Here is a 14,966-nt window from a genome sequence, read left to right as displayed (position 1 = left end):
CCTGAGCGGGCAGCTCGGCGCCCTGGGAGCCAGGGAAACCTGCCCACCACCCTGCTGAGCAGCAGCCACTGCCAGGGAGACGTGGAGACCACCCAGCTCCCTTCCAAAATGGGACTTACAGTGACAGAACCCATGGCAGTCACACGGCAGGGCAATGAATATTATTGAGAGGAAGAGAGACTTCAAAAAACTGAAATAAATTCGAAATGAAGATGGCAGAAAAAAGCCATAAATTGCCAAAAATTTAACTATAGAATGCAGCAGGAAAGGCTAAAAAAATTATGAGATTACTTTTTAGAGGTGTAAAACCCAACAATAAATCTTTTCTCCCAAACACCTCAGAAAGAGGGGGAGTGCCAAGGAAGGCCTAGGGTCAATTAACGATGAAAGCGGAAATAAGAGCGCAAAGAAAAAAGGGCTATAGTGCAAACTAACATTATTCTACTGCATAAATCTCTGGTACCTGCAGCTTGATAGTTGTATGTTTTTCCAGTCTCCTACACCCCGAAAAAACATGCAATATGAACAAGAAAGTTCCAGAACAGACTGTTAAGAAACCAGACTGCAACAGAAAATTATCAAGTAATGTGCTTCTAGTGTGCAAGGAGCCACTTTTGTCTCTGTACAAGGGCAGGTAAGAATTAAAATACTGTATGGTAGGTCCTATTTATTTAAAAGTAAGTTAGTCTTCCTCTCAGTAGCTAACAGTGAAATTCACTGCAGGTATCAGAAACCCAGAGACAGTCAAAACATGACTGGACAGGCTGATGGAAGAAGTCTCCCAGCAAGCGAGGCCAGACGAAAGGCTGACGTGTGAGGGTATTTTCATCTCTTGCTAGTCATTAACTGGTTTGCTTATAACCATCATTACATCCTATCATTATCAGGCTACACCTGATAACTTATCAAAAACAAGTTACTGTCTAAAAAGTATGCAAATTTAATTATCTTTTAAACAACAGTAATTCCTGAACTGTGACCCCGAGATAGCCAAGAAAAAAGGCACTCTTTTTTTCAGTCTTTTTGGCAACTCATGCTGCCTTCCAGTCTTCTTTCTGATGAGATGTTCTATATGACCAATTCACCATCTGTTCAGGCCTGTCTGATAAATCACCATTTTCATGGTTGTTTTTCACTGCTTCACACTACCCTGAGTTCTTCCATTTTTGTGTTGCTGAGTTTCTAGATCTCTTTTCCCTCTCAGTCACAAAAGCTTCCCCCCCTCCTTTTTCCAACACCTTATGTAACAACATCCATCCTCCAGAAAGTCCCTGTTCTCTAGGGTGCTCTGTGCCAAAATCCAGGCAAACAAACTACAGCCAGAAGGGCTCCAAACTACACGTGGAAAAGTGGCAAGTGTCAGAGTCACTCCACCCTGATTTTCTTTGGTGCAGAAAGGCAGCTCAGCTGACACGTCCTAGAGCCTGACATAGCTGTGCTGGAGTCTGCTCCAAAAAGAGTTCAGCAATCTGATGCAGGAGTGGAGAGGTTTACTATTAGAGGAATCCATGTAATAAGATGCTTTATTCATATAGATACATACATGAATAAGATAGATGCATTTTGAAAACAACTATGGAGAGAAAAAAATAGAAACAAGTCTTAAAATATGTTCTTCTCCCCCTCAAAGTGAAAACTGTGGGGGTTGGCATCACAGTAAACTTTCTTTAGACTTTGGTGTTATCTCTAGTTGGTACTGGCCACGCCAGCCCCAGCAGGACACAGGTCTCCTCTCCACCTTGGACACCAAGGGTAGGCAAAGAGGACTACCCTGCTATTATCTCACAAGCTGCAAGCTTCAGCCCACTGGGAGTGTCTGTGAGCTAAATCTGGCTCCTGGGAGACACTCCTTGACAACCTCATGGACTTCGCAGGTTTAATTTAGAACCCACTACTGCAGACTGTGGCTGTCAGGAGATGATGTACCCTCACACCCTGCACACAGATCACAGCAACACCTCAACCAACTGACCAGCAACCTCCTCTCTCCCCTGCAAATCTCTACCACGAACTATGGGATGCTCTTGCAAGCATGGCACGGAGGGGAAGTGTTTGAGATCACCAGGTGCTTCCCTTTGCCCTGACAGACGGGGCATGCAGAGCCACCCACAGGGCAGAAAAACTGGAGATCTGTCCTCTTGAGAGAGGCTGGAAGCAGAAGAGGAAGAGAGGACTTGCCAACACAGACCTCAGTACATGCATCATCCCTCTCTTTAACATAATTCACTGCCTGCATTTTACCAAAGGATGTTATCACTGACTGACACTGTTCATGTTTGGATCTGACAAATACATTTTTGACGTTTTTATTTTATCTGACAATTTTGATTTTACAAGTATCACCATGATAACTGTGCTGGTAAGTACTGTATTAATCTCTACAGTTTGAGGAAAAAAATATCAAGCATAAAATGCAGCTGACACTTAATAAAAATGTTTTATGCCATTTTACAACTGCTGCTAAATCTCTAGTTGATGTGGTCTTTCATTTCTCACAAGCCATCCAGGAGTCAGCAGAGTACAAATAGATAAGGGTACATTTAAATTTACTTTTTTTTAACCCATCTTTCCTAGAGAGGTTCTGACAGACATGCAAGAAGTGCATGAACAAAACTAATTTCCTTCTCTCTAGCTGGGAGGGATCAGCCCCACTCCCACTTGAGCCCTGTGTCTCTGGGCTCTCCCTCTCATCTGGGGTTTCAGCGTCAGGTTGCTCTCCTGAGTAAGGACGGGCAGGCGTCACGCTCCCCTGCAGGAGTTCTCCTGGAGTTCTGCTGTCTCAGAGTCAGTGAGAAAGCAACAAGATACGTGTGCTGACAGGAATAAAATATAGCCCTGTTTTGTGTGTATGACTCACTTCTGCTGAACTGCAGAGAAAGTAAATCATGAGGGCTCCTGAGAGGCAGAGCAACTGCGTACGGACAGGAGAGTACAGTGAAACTGTAGAGTAAAAAACCCTTGCTTTCCGTTCAAATGCTCACACATGCCACAAAACACAGTTCTTACTTTTAACACACTGAAGTGCTGCTCAAATAATTGCTTTAGCTTCCTAAGCAGCGTGACCTTTCTTATCCAAGACTCAGAGCCAAAAGGGGGGCTGCAGATGCAGTTACCTTCAAGGTTCATGCCGGCCTGCAGACACTTGCGGTAGCGGCAGGCGGGGCAGTTCTTCCTCCGGATCTTGTCGATGATGCAGTCGTTCCTCCCTGCACACAGGTAGTTGTGCTGCCCTGCATTCACAAGCACAAAATAACCATGAGCTCTACAATTAGAGTAGCAGATGATGCGATTCAATCTTCCAGTAACAGAAGTACCTGGGGACTATATGTTACCTTTACCTATTGTGCTTCGTTTCTTGAAAAAAAAAAAGTATCCATATGATTTCATATATCCACACACCAAACAGATTTCTCATATTCATACACCAAAGCCAGTAACTTTAGGTAGAAATCCTATTTTCTATTTGTTAGCGTCTATTTTTTAAACTATTTTTCTCCTACATTTCTCAAAGCTGTCTTCTAAAGCACATTTCCCATTTCCCTGAGCAGTTTCTCAAGAGGTGTAAATAATGTCCATAAAGACCTTCTGAAATACACACAGAACCCTTTCTCCAGATAGACAGACACAGCTTTCCTCAAGTTTGAAACCTCCTCCATGTTTAACTTGGAGTCTGAACTGGACAAACCAGGTTCTCTGATGTTTTTATGGATTCATAATTCAGAACAAAACTGACCCCAGGAATTTGACAACTTGAACGACTCCATCTAAAATAACTGTACTTCTTAGCTGTTAAAGGAAGGCAGCCGAAGAGTAGTATCTGTTCTTAATTATTAGCATTACATGAGTAAATGCCTCAATATAACATACTTACAGAAAGGTATTACTAAAGTATTTATCCTTCTCCCAGACAGGGATCAACAAATGTGTTTCTTGCAAAAACAAGAAAAAAAAAAAAAAAGCTGCAGCTTGGGCTTTTACACTGTCTTACAAAGTCCTGACACTGTAACATGGCAAGGAACAAACCTATTTTACAACACTGAGTTATGAACAGCAGAGTCTAAGAGTCTTCTCACAGAAAAAGAGGAAGGTTAAGGAATTTGTTTCAGGTCAGCAGGGAAAATGCTGTTTCTGCAGAGTCCAGTTCCATGGCTCTAGTCAAACTTCTGCAGTGACGTGCTTCGAGTTGATATTGCAGGGAAACCCCAAACTGGATTTTTCTGAATGAACTCCACTACCTTTTTCACCCGAGGAGGAGGAAGCCTTACTGACCCTTGTATCATCTTTAAAATAACTTGGAAAGCAGACCCATGATCCACGACTCTGCCATGAGCACACTAAAGTGCACAGAACGAGCACGCCTGCAGACATGGAAGATGAACTGCTGAGTGTTTGTCACCCGTGTAGCAGGACAGAGGCTACAACTTCATGTCTCACAACGAGCACGCCTGCAGACATGGAAGATAAACTGCTGAGGGTTTGTCACCCGTGTAGCAGCACAGAGGCTACAACTTCTCAGAAAGGTGTTCAGTGAGACCACAGTTTCACACAGTCAGTACAGATGCTCCAGGTGTAGATTTTCATGAGCTGTTCCATTTTTTTCCCTAACAAAGAGCTTCATCTCCATGAAGGTACTGCTGGGTTCCTTGGACTTACCACTGACCTATTCTTCCCTTTTTTAGGTGAAAGCTACACTATTTCTTTGTATTACATCACAGCCTTCTTATCACATGCACATTTTGTGGAAAAACGAATCATCAAATCATAGAATCACTCTGGTTGGAAGAGACCTTTAAGATCATCAAGTCCAACCACTAACCCAGCACTGAAGGGAAGTTGATGCCACCTTCAGCTTCATGTCTGACTGCCCAGAATGCTGCCCAGAGGATGTGCCAGTGGCACAAAGGAACACATTTCAGTTACCCCTGTTGCTCAAAACCCAAAGCTCCTTCACAAACAATGCTGCTTCCAAGGGGATTTGCAGCAGCTAGGGGCATTTCAGAGGCCTGGCACCCTCCAATGCTGCAGCACCCAGAGCACAAGTCAGTCCCTGGGCTCTGAAGCTCTCTGAGGCTGAGGAAGTCTTGGCTCATCTGTGCACAGCAGTGTGTAAAAGGTTAAAAACTGCAGCCAAAGACTTTTGGGAGATGGAATTAAAAATGCTGACGAGCAAGGACAATCTGGAGTACAGCAGGAGGCAGAGGTGTTGGGGGAATCTGAAGTGGAGGGGAGGTGTGAGGATCTGAAGCAAGGCGAGGACGTGGAGGTGGGGAGGAGTGGCGACGATCTGGGTTGGCAGCAGGGTGAGGGCAACGTGCTGGGAGGTGAACAGGGTTGGTGCTGGGACCAGAGAAACCAAATCACACGAGCTCTGAAGCACCAGAAGAGTAACAAATATAACATCATGGCTTCGGCCACCGTGGGATCCTGAAGCAAGGCCTGTTTGCATAAAGAATGGCCTATAAATATATAGTCACTGTTTCACCTTCATCCTTCCTCTTCACCTCTAGTTCTACTCTTTGCTGAAAGAAACACCCTTTGTATTTATTTTCTGATACTTTCAGTTTCTGTGACTATTTCCATCACTGTACGCACGCGTGGAAAGGCACAAAAAAGGGTTTCAGCTGAAGGGTGAATGTGCAGAACCAGCCTGACCTGCACACAAACAGGTGCCTGGCACCTGCTAATAACAGGGCTATTGCAGAAACAATATTTTTACATCTGATTTTTTCCATGATGATTTTTTACATCTGTTCCTAATAAGAAAAATGCCTACAAGAGACAAAAAGCAGATGATTTGTTCCTTAAAGTGAATACTAGAACTAACATATCCTGGAAGAGCTCCTGAAAACCTCCACAATATCTCGTTGGAAGGATCAAGGTTGGGATCACCCATGGAGCAATAAAAATGAAAGCAATCAAGAGGCTTACCTCTGCAATTTTTCACTTCAAAGCCTGCTTGTATTTTTAGCATTAGTACAGTTGGTGTAAGATGTGGCAAGTAGCATCAGTGATAAAACAGAATTACTGGGTTGATTTCTTTACATATCAATATTTTAACAATTTGTTTAAGCGTAAGGATGGGTAAAACCATCACCATGACACACATCCAGCTGCCATGTAATATGTCTTCAGAGGGATGTCCAGTGACATTATTTTACCCCAAAATACAGATGATTATTTGCTTCAAAAAGCCTGGCTCTAAATGGGAGTGCAAGTCCAGCCAGGACCAGCTGGGCAGCCTGGAGAGCCCAAGCAGCCCAGAGCTTTGCACCTCAGCTGGTGTTGAGCTTCAGAGACAGCTTCAGCTCTGCACTGAATGCAGGGACACCCTCCCCCTGGTGACCAGCACAGACTCTGCTGGGAACCTGACTTCTCCTGCCCCTCCAAGGCTCTGCATTTCCCCAGAGCTCCCTATGGCATCCACTGTGCTGGGAACTGGAAGGAAGTGCTGCTTCTGGGAGATTGGCTGCATGGTGGCTTCTCTTGGTCAGAACAGCCTTCCCTCTTCCCCAGGGAAACCCAACGTGCAGAAATGCCAGAAAAAAAAATCAGTCTGATTCAAAATAGCCAGTAACAGCATGAGGCAGGAAACCATGTAAGGCTGTAAATAAGAACAACATGATTTCAGAAGGAAATCAAGAGGAACCACTATCCTTTCAGAGACACTGAGAATGATCTCCCAACTTTTCTGCATCTCACTGACACTGAAGCAACAGTCAGACACTGAGGTACAACCCAGCTCATTACAACATGGCTCCTTATGCAGCCCAGAGTCACCAGTTATTTATTCTGCTATACAGAACGCTACGGATTCACATTTAGCTTTCCATCATTTCTAATTTGCAGAATGATTTTCTTCCTGCAATTAGAAAGAAACCTCCATGATTCAAAACCACACATATATTACTGCTGCATGGTTAAAACTGTGAATAACACACATGGACATCCATGTAATTTAGCCAGCATTACTTCTGGGGAAAACTGTCAGACTGTCACAACCTTGCACAAACAGATTTATCAAGTTTCACTTACAGTTTTATACACAAGCCAGCTAACATTAAACTTAAAAATAACAAACTTCACAAATCTAATGCATGCAGGCAAATATCTGTATATAAATAGCACGAATAAACAAAAACAACAGTGAAAGAAAATGAAAGAAACAAAAAGCCAAGACAACAACAGATCCTTTTACACTGTGGGTGAATGGGAGCATTTTACAAATGTAAATGGAATCTATGCTTCAGATAATACACCATTATCAATGTTATTTACTATGGAAAGATCAGTGATAGAATGGATGAGATTTTGCAGTAGGATTCTAGCAAAAAACATGGATTCTAGAAAGATGAAATAGCCTGGGTATGACTGTGGATTTTATACCTTCAAATAGCAAATTCATTCAAACATGTCTTACCTTCCACAGCTCTTTTGAAGAACACTTTGCAGCTGCCACACGTCAGAACCCCGTAATGACAGCCTGAGGCCTCATCAGAGCAGACAAGACAGAGCTTAGGAGGTGGTCCCGTAGTTGCTGAGGTTGTGGATGGAGAAGAGCTTACATCTGATCTCATTCCAGGGCTAAAACAGAAAGCATAGAAGTATTTTAACTTAAGAGCTAGCAAGCATAACATTTGTAACAGCAAGAAACGGACTGTCCTTATCCCCAAATATCACAGTTCTGCACACAAAGTCCACTGGGCTCTGAAACAGTTAAACAACGAATTTTGCAAAACCCAAGCAGAGCTATATGGATTTGACTAGGTCAGGATTACATCCCTGACACATTTCTGGAGCCAAGTTTCTTACACAAGTATCCTAGCCTTTAAAATTGACTCTTAAAACACGCTCTCATTCCATGTTGTTTTCATTACTGCCTCATTCCCTGCAGTTTGCACTGAGTCCTACAAGAGCTTCACTTCCGGTATCATCACAGAGTTCTTTACTGGGATACTATTACTCAAGGAACTGCATAAATTAAGCCACATATGGATGTATATTCACAGTAATAAATGATCATTTCACCCCAGCATTGCAGGACACGAGTATCTATTCCCAATTCCAGGATCTAGTTTTCCTATGTGAACATAGAGGCCACGTACAAACGAAGGGTTACTCCTTAACAAAAAAGAACATTGTTAGAACTATAAACAATCCATCCTAATCACCTTTGAGCTGCTGCTAATCATGAGGGCTGAACCAACAGTAGTCGTGCCAAAGTTCAGAGGCTAATCCTATTGAGCACGTGTAAACAACAGGGCCCAAGCCTGACCCATCGCCTCTCCCAGGCTGCCTCCACGCCTCCTCTCGGACGGCCCCTTTTGTTGACTTTATTTTCCTAGTTATAAACTTTCAAAAGACAATTTTTAAACCGTATGCTTCAACTGAAACGATTTTCACAGAAAATTTTGTCCAGGAGGGTTCCAGACACTTTCCAGATGAAGCTAGAAAACAAGACTGTTTTTAAGGCTTTGGTGCCTTTACTCGGAGCTCTCCAGAAGCTCCACGTCCCCTGACGCGGGCTCTGCGCTCGTACGTGGGCTGACTTCTGCATGGAAAATTCCTTCTCCTCTCCTCAAGAACGTCTCACCAGATCTGGTCACATTTTAAAAAAAAACCCTACCGCTCTCAAACATTCACAAAACCCTTAGAATTCCAGCCCAAATGAAAAACTCTGACACCTGGGAGGCTTTACAGGTCTGCTCCATCTGCCCAACCCTAGAAAGCAGTTGAGAAATGATTCCAAGGACTTTTGCTCATACTGGAAGGGAGTTAGATAATAAAAGGGGATGCAAGGAGAGGGAATCCTACCACTGAAATAAAGAGGGATAAACGTCAAACCAGAATAAGGATGTTCAAGTCCACAATTTGACAAATATGGAGCCAGAAGGCAGAGAAAAGTGAAAATTACTTGTGTTAGGGGAAAAAAATGAGACACTACAGGCACACAAAGACCTAAGGTACATGTAAGACTCCCCTAAAAAACAGTCTGATATGAGCTCATGAAGAAGGTGACCTGTATCTAAGCTAGAGCAGAGAGGGCTGAGCAGGAAAGCAAAAACCAGACAAGAAGATAGCAATAGCTCAAATGTGCTGGAGTAGCTGTAGGAGGGAGGGGAGAAGAGTAACAGCAGCTTAAGTGTGGTGTGAGGGCTTCAACAGGGAAAGGCTGGCAGTGGGAATGAAGTGCAATGAAGCTACCTTGAGGAAAACAGGAAGGAAAAAGTTCACCCAAGAAAGAATGCTTCTTTCTAGAACTCAGAAAAGAACTTAAATCCATCACACACTCCTTTGCTTTCAGAAAATCTGTGAAAAGCTGTCACACTTTTACTCTGCTACTCCCCAGAGGCTGCCAAGCACCATTAGCTAGTCCATCAACTGAAGTGTCAGTCACCAGTACACTGTAATCCTGTTTATGATCCATATGATGGCTTTTCTGAGTTTCACAATTAATTTGTCTCCTTTTAAAGAGCAGAAAGCTATAATAAAATGCTAAGGTTGCACAATCCAGCGCTCAACATCCAAGGAATGGCAGAATGTAACTCAACCCAGTCACAGCTATGTGATGATGCCCATACAGAGAGGGCTCTCTGGTCACAGGCTGCCCGCAGTGCCGGGGTGCTCGAGGAACAGGGCTGTGGTGCCAGGAGTGCCCTGCACTGCCCCAGCCCTCCCAGGGCCAGGTCGGCCGGCAGAAGCCAATGGCTATGGGCTTGCAGGGAAGGAAACCTCGCAGTTAAGGAAGCTGAGGGTTCAGATCTACTTCTGCCTGTTAATGCACAGCTCTGCGTGATGGTGCTGGGTTAGCACAATCCAGCCTTGTCAGAAATTGTGTCTTCACACGCTTGAGATCTGGCACGGTCTGTGAAGAAAGGCTGCTAGGAGCTCAAGGCAGAGGAGACCATGCCCAGCAGCTCTGGCTAGAAACCCTTCCAGGGCGCCAGGCGGCTGGAACCGCTGCATCGGCTCCATACGGCCCATGAGCTTACTGCCCTTTGGGGTGCTCCTGCCCTGCCCCGCAGGTCTCGGCTGCACGCTGTGCAGCAGGGCAGTGGGAAGGGGTGAGCAGCCCCCACCACGGCCAGAGCAGCCCCTGGGCAGCCCCGCCTGCTGCGGGACCTGCGCGGCTCCTGCGCTCCTGGGCAGGGCTGCTCTGGCTCCAGCAAGGCTCCAGAAGAATCCAGAGACTAGAGGGGAACCCCAGGCTTCAGAACCCACACTTGGTTCTTGGCTCCCTCACAGCTTTCCTGTCTAATTAGACAAAGAATTTTGCCTGCAAAGCTTTGCTTCCTTTCAGGCGATACAAATGTTACTTTCTTTCCTCTTGTTGTTTGGTTTGTGCTGGTGGGTTTTTTTGCTTCGTCCCCTCCCCTCCACTTACTGATCCATCTGGAAAAAGGAGTTAAACTGTTTCTCCACCTTGTAGGGTAATATGCAAATAAAGAAAAATTAAGCAAAGGAACTCAACACTTGACCTCCAACCCAAACAAAATCCCTTATTACAAACAGCAATTGCCAGCCAGTCAAAAGCTACTCTAAGTTGCCTTATCTTCTCTAAGGTTTTAGGACCAGTAGCTTCTTTTCTTGTACTAAAAGTCTTAGTTTAAACACTGAAACATAGGCTCAGAGCCTACTATTTAAAATAGGCAACATGTAACTTGAGAACTGCATTTCATTAAAATGATTAAAACCAGAAAAAGATGGAAACATCCTTCTATGCACAGGTCCGAAGACAGCTCATTTACATTCAAAAATTAAGCTCCCACACCTTATGAATTTCTGACAAAAGCATTTTTAAGGAAATATTCATCAACTGTCACAGCAAATATGGTAGTGCCAAACATATTCCACCGAAACTTTTCAATCACCTTTAATTTTTAAACAAGGCTCACTTTCTGTACCAGTACCACTGAAACTGTAATACGAGAAAGAAAACAGATGATATGACTTAAAAAAACCTAAAAATAAATTATTACAGTGATTAATAAAGCAGTAGCCAGCAATCTAATCTGGGCTCCTGGCGCATCTTTTCAAGCCTGGCTGTATCAGATAGGGCCAATATTTACCCACTGTGTGGAGAGCTGCCAGACACCGACAGTCCCCTGGGTTGTGTAGAACACAATTTTGCTTGCCTGAAACCTGGAGAACAGGAGGGACTGTAGTGCACAAGGACTCCTGCAAGAGCTACAACAAACGGGCTCAAGGTTTCATATAAATAAATCTTTTACCTATAAAGTTATACGTAGCAGAAGACAAACAACCACTTCCTAAGGAAGAGGTAAGGGAGGGAAATTACACTCCGCGATAATATAATAAAAGTTACCCTTCAGTTACTTACAGAAATGTTTTTTAACTTAACCAAAATCGAACTACAATACGTCTCTAAATAAAAGGTCAGGAAGCATAGATGAGAGAAGAAAAATATTCCAAATTTTATGAGCTTTAAATCTGTAAAAACTTTAAACTGTGGCGGGCAAAGTGCTACTTGTTTAAGAGTACCGAGCTCCGTTCCCATGTACTTGCAGAAACTCTGTATACAAAATCTAATTTTATTTGTTTTTATAGATGTATTTATTGTTTCCAGCCAAGGAAACACGTGGGGGTAAAATGAAAAGGCTTGAAGAAGACACAGCCACAGCAACGAGTTCTGTGAAAATCAAGTTGTTTAACCAAAGCCATTTCTGTGTTAATCATTTACCAGAGGCTTTCAAACCAGGCTCAAGGTTCAGACCCTACCGGAGCCGGGTGTGGTAACGTTTGTGGCTGTGTGATGTCTTCCTCCCCCGGGGTCCCCGACCACCGTGGGTCATGTCGTGCTCCCATGGAGGCTGGTGGCTGGGGGGCACCTGAGCCCCACAGAGCAGCCCCGGGCAGGCACTGCTGGCACAGAAGGGGCACACTGCCCTGCACCCAACCTGCTACCCCTGTCACACTGTTCAAAAATACACTGCCTTCCCTTTACATTATTACACACAGAAAACCCTTTAGTGACATGATGGTGAGGTGAGTACATCCAGCAACTGAAATGAAATGCCAATTCAGTCCATAACTTGCAACCAACTCTCAACCAGGGCAGGAAAGCTTCGGATGATCACCCTCCATCACAGTTTGTCTGAAATGGTCCCCAGCCCAGCTCAGTTCTGCTGAAGGGTAGATTCTTTTTAAAAACACACAATTAAATTAGCACCCATAGCAAGCTACACGTGTGCAATCAGAAGAGGACTTGGTTAGCAGCTTAAAAACTAACTGCATTGAAGGGAAACGGCTCCAAGGCAGAGAGCGAGGGAAGGAGCAGCTCTGGGGGGCTGCAGGCACAGCAGCTGGCAGCTTAGCAATTTTCACTTTATAAAAAACCAGTGCTACCCTGAAGAAAATGTGAAATGCATAAGGCAAGGGTTTTTTCAGACATATGGACAAATGAGGTATTCCACGGTGCTTTTATAAATCACAAAACCAGAACACTTGCAACTGGCTCCTCAAAACCTGTGAGAAAGTACTGTCCATGTCAACTGCCCCCTCCAAAGAGAGGAATGGATGCAGGGTGGGAAGAAACAGGTCCAAATTTCACTATATTTATTAAAGTTTAAAGCAGGGGAAAAAGACTATTCATTCTGCTCCTACTTCTAATAGACTGCTTCACAAGTACGAGCTGCATTCCCTCTGTGTGACACAGACCACGAGAGGCTGCACACCCCAGGTCCTGGTTCCAGCACGAGTCACCTTAGTCCTGAACTAACGCCTTCTTAAGAGCCAGCTCCTTATCTGCCTGAAGCACGTCGCCAAACCAGCAGTAAAGGAACGATTTTCAATGTCATTGCCATCTGGCCCTCCTTCTTATCTGCCAGCTATGAGAACAATGTAAACACTCAGCTGCCTATACCAACCGATGACATTTTTTGAATTGTTTATTTCTTCATTAAGTAGGCAAACTACTAATTATTTTTTATACTGGCCTAAGCAGGAAAGAAACTTGCAATTCAAGCAGGAAAAAAAATAAAACCAAGGCTATTGACACTATGCTTTCCATTACAATATTAAAACAAAAGTATATTTGCCAATTGAAAATAATTTCAATAATGCATTTTGCTGAGAGCCTGGGCAGTTATGGTGGTCTCTTCAGTCGCTTGTAACGTACTCACTCTTCAGTTTAAAGAGACTGAAAATGGGTAGGAGCTGGTAAAAAACAGCATTTCCTCCCAGGCTGCTGGCAAACTCCGCATTGCAGACACTCACACAGAGCTCAACCACCAGCAGCAGGCTGTCAACCCCCCCAGCCATCTACCCAAAGCCAAAGGTGTCTTGGGGTGCAGCCTCCAACACTCCTGATGAGCGCCTGGATGGACCGAACACCCACGAACCCACAGAACAAACAAGTCATCCAAATAACTTCAGAAGAGGTAGGTTCTGTTTCAAAGCTTTCTTTCCCGTTTTGTACTTAAAATGGAGACCTGAACTGCTCTGGTGAAAGCGCTGTTCTAGATTACAAGCACGTCCCCAGTGATGCCATAATAAATTAAAAATCTACAACATGCAACCAAAGCACCCAGAACCGTTTTACAGCCCCTCTGGAAGGCAAGACAATTAACACTATTTCCTTTATCACACAAAGATAAATGCCCTATCCTCACTTGATAAACCAGGAGACCCAGTCTAGTGTTGTGCATGTGCCTGTAGCACCAAGCTAACACCAACATGAGGAATGGGCCACCCAGAAGGGCCATGGCCAAATTTGCTTCATTGCTGGGTACAGAAATGTGTGACTGACACACGTTATTTGACAATCAGACTGGCAGGTGCCATCCTGCCTCCTCCTGACTGTGTGCCTACAGCAGGATAAATCTTATTGCTACCTTGCAATGGAGTGCTGGGATTCTAATTCACAGAAAAATCTAAAGTATGAGACAAAACAGCCAAGTCTCATAATTAACCTTGCCCTCTGCGGAACAACATATATTTTACTAGTCCTTTAATACAACTAAAGCAGATGGTAGGATTCATTGTTTTGTATAAAGTTACCTTAAATACCATAAATGTTTTTGCTTATGTTTCAAACACCTTGGGTACATCATAACAAGGACATTGAGCAAAGCAAGGCTGAGTTCAGAACAAAGAAGTTGACTTCAGTTCACACCAGGTGAAGGCTTTACATATATCCATTCTGAAAGGTTTTAAGTATAAAAATACCCTTACTATTGGCAAACAAAATAAATTGGAATGAATATCTCTCCCATAAGCACTGTTGTTTGGAAACAGTCCAACCTTGGTGCTGGCGAGGTTCTGATCCCTGTACAGCCCAGAGATCTTAAGAAGAACCTGAACTGCAAACCTAAGCTCTGTTCTCTCTTAAGCATAAGAAGGACGTAACATAAGAAGGACATGAACCTGTTGGAGCAGGGCCAGAGGAGGCCACAAAGTTGATCCAAGGGCTGGAACCCCTCTGATGTGAGGCCAGGCTGAGAGAGTTGGGGTTGGCCAGCCTGGAGAAGAGAAGGCTCTGGGGAGACCTTCTTGGGGCCTTTCAGTATTTCAAGGGGCTTGTCAGAAAGATGGGGACAGACTTTTTATCAGGGAGGGTAGTGATAGGACAAGGGGTAATGGTTTTAAACTGAAAGAGGGAAGACTTAGACTAGATGTAAGGCAGAAGTCCTTCACTGTGAGGGTGGTGACATTGGCAAACGCTGCCCAGAGAGGTTGTGAATGCCCCATCCCTGGAAGTGTTCAAGGCCATGCTGGATGGGGCTTTGAGCAACCCAGTCTGATGGAAGTTGGCCTGCCCATGGCAGAGCAGTTGGAATGGGATGATCTTTAAGGTCCCTTCTAACCCAACCCATTCTGTGATTCTATATGAAGAAATAGCATTTAACTAGAAAACCCAGCACGCAGAAGCTTTGAACATCCAGAAGGGCTGTATTCCCGTCTGTCCCAGCCCACACCTGCTCACAGGAGCAGACCCTGACACGGGAACA

General features: G+C 44.2%; 1 protein-coding gene across 3 annotated transcripts in view; it reads right to left on the bottom strand.

Annotated features, from left to right (window-relative positions):
* The window catches only part of NR3C1 (nuclear receptor subfamily 3, group C, member 1 (glucocorticoid receptor)), a 65,771-nt gene that overhangs the window by 17,838 nt on the left and 32,967 nt on the right, over positions 1 to 14,966 (bottom strand). For 2 of the 3 annotated variants that reach the window (XM_008947245.1, XM_008947246.1), the window contains exons 2-3: positions 7,418 to 7,581; positions 3,114 to 3,230 (exon numbers count right to left, since the gene is read on the bottom strand). In XM_008947245.1, the coding sequence (XP_008945493.1) occupies positions 3,114 to 3,230; positions 7,418 to 7,581 (281 nt within the window). Of the gene's footprint in view, positions 1 to 3,113; positions 3,231 to 7,408; positions 7,582 to 14,966 lie in introns of all 3 variants that reach the window. The other variant, XM_008947247.1, reaches the window with a different exon arrangement.

The sequence above is a fragment of the Merops nubicus genome, unplaced genomic scaffold, assembly GCF_000691845.1.
Source record: "Merops nubicus isolate BGI_N331 unplaced genomic scaffold, ASM69184v1 scaffold14599, whole genome shotgun sequence".
Classification (NCBI taxonomy): domain Eukaryota; kingdom Metazoa; phylum Chordata; class Aves; order Coraciiformes; family Meropidae; genus Merops; species Merops nubicus.
Note: the sequence above shows the minus strand (reverse complement) of the source record. Positions and strands in the feature narration are given on the sequence as shown.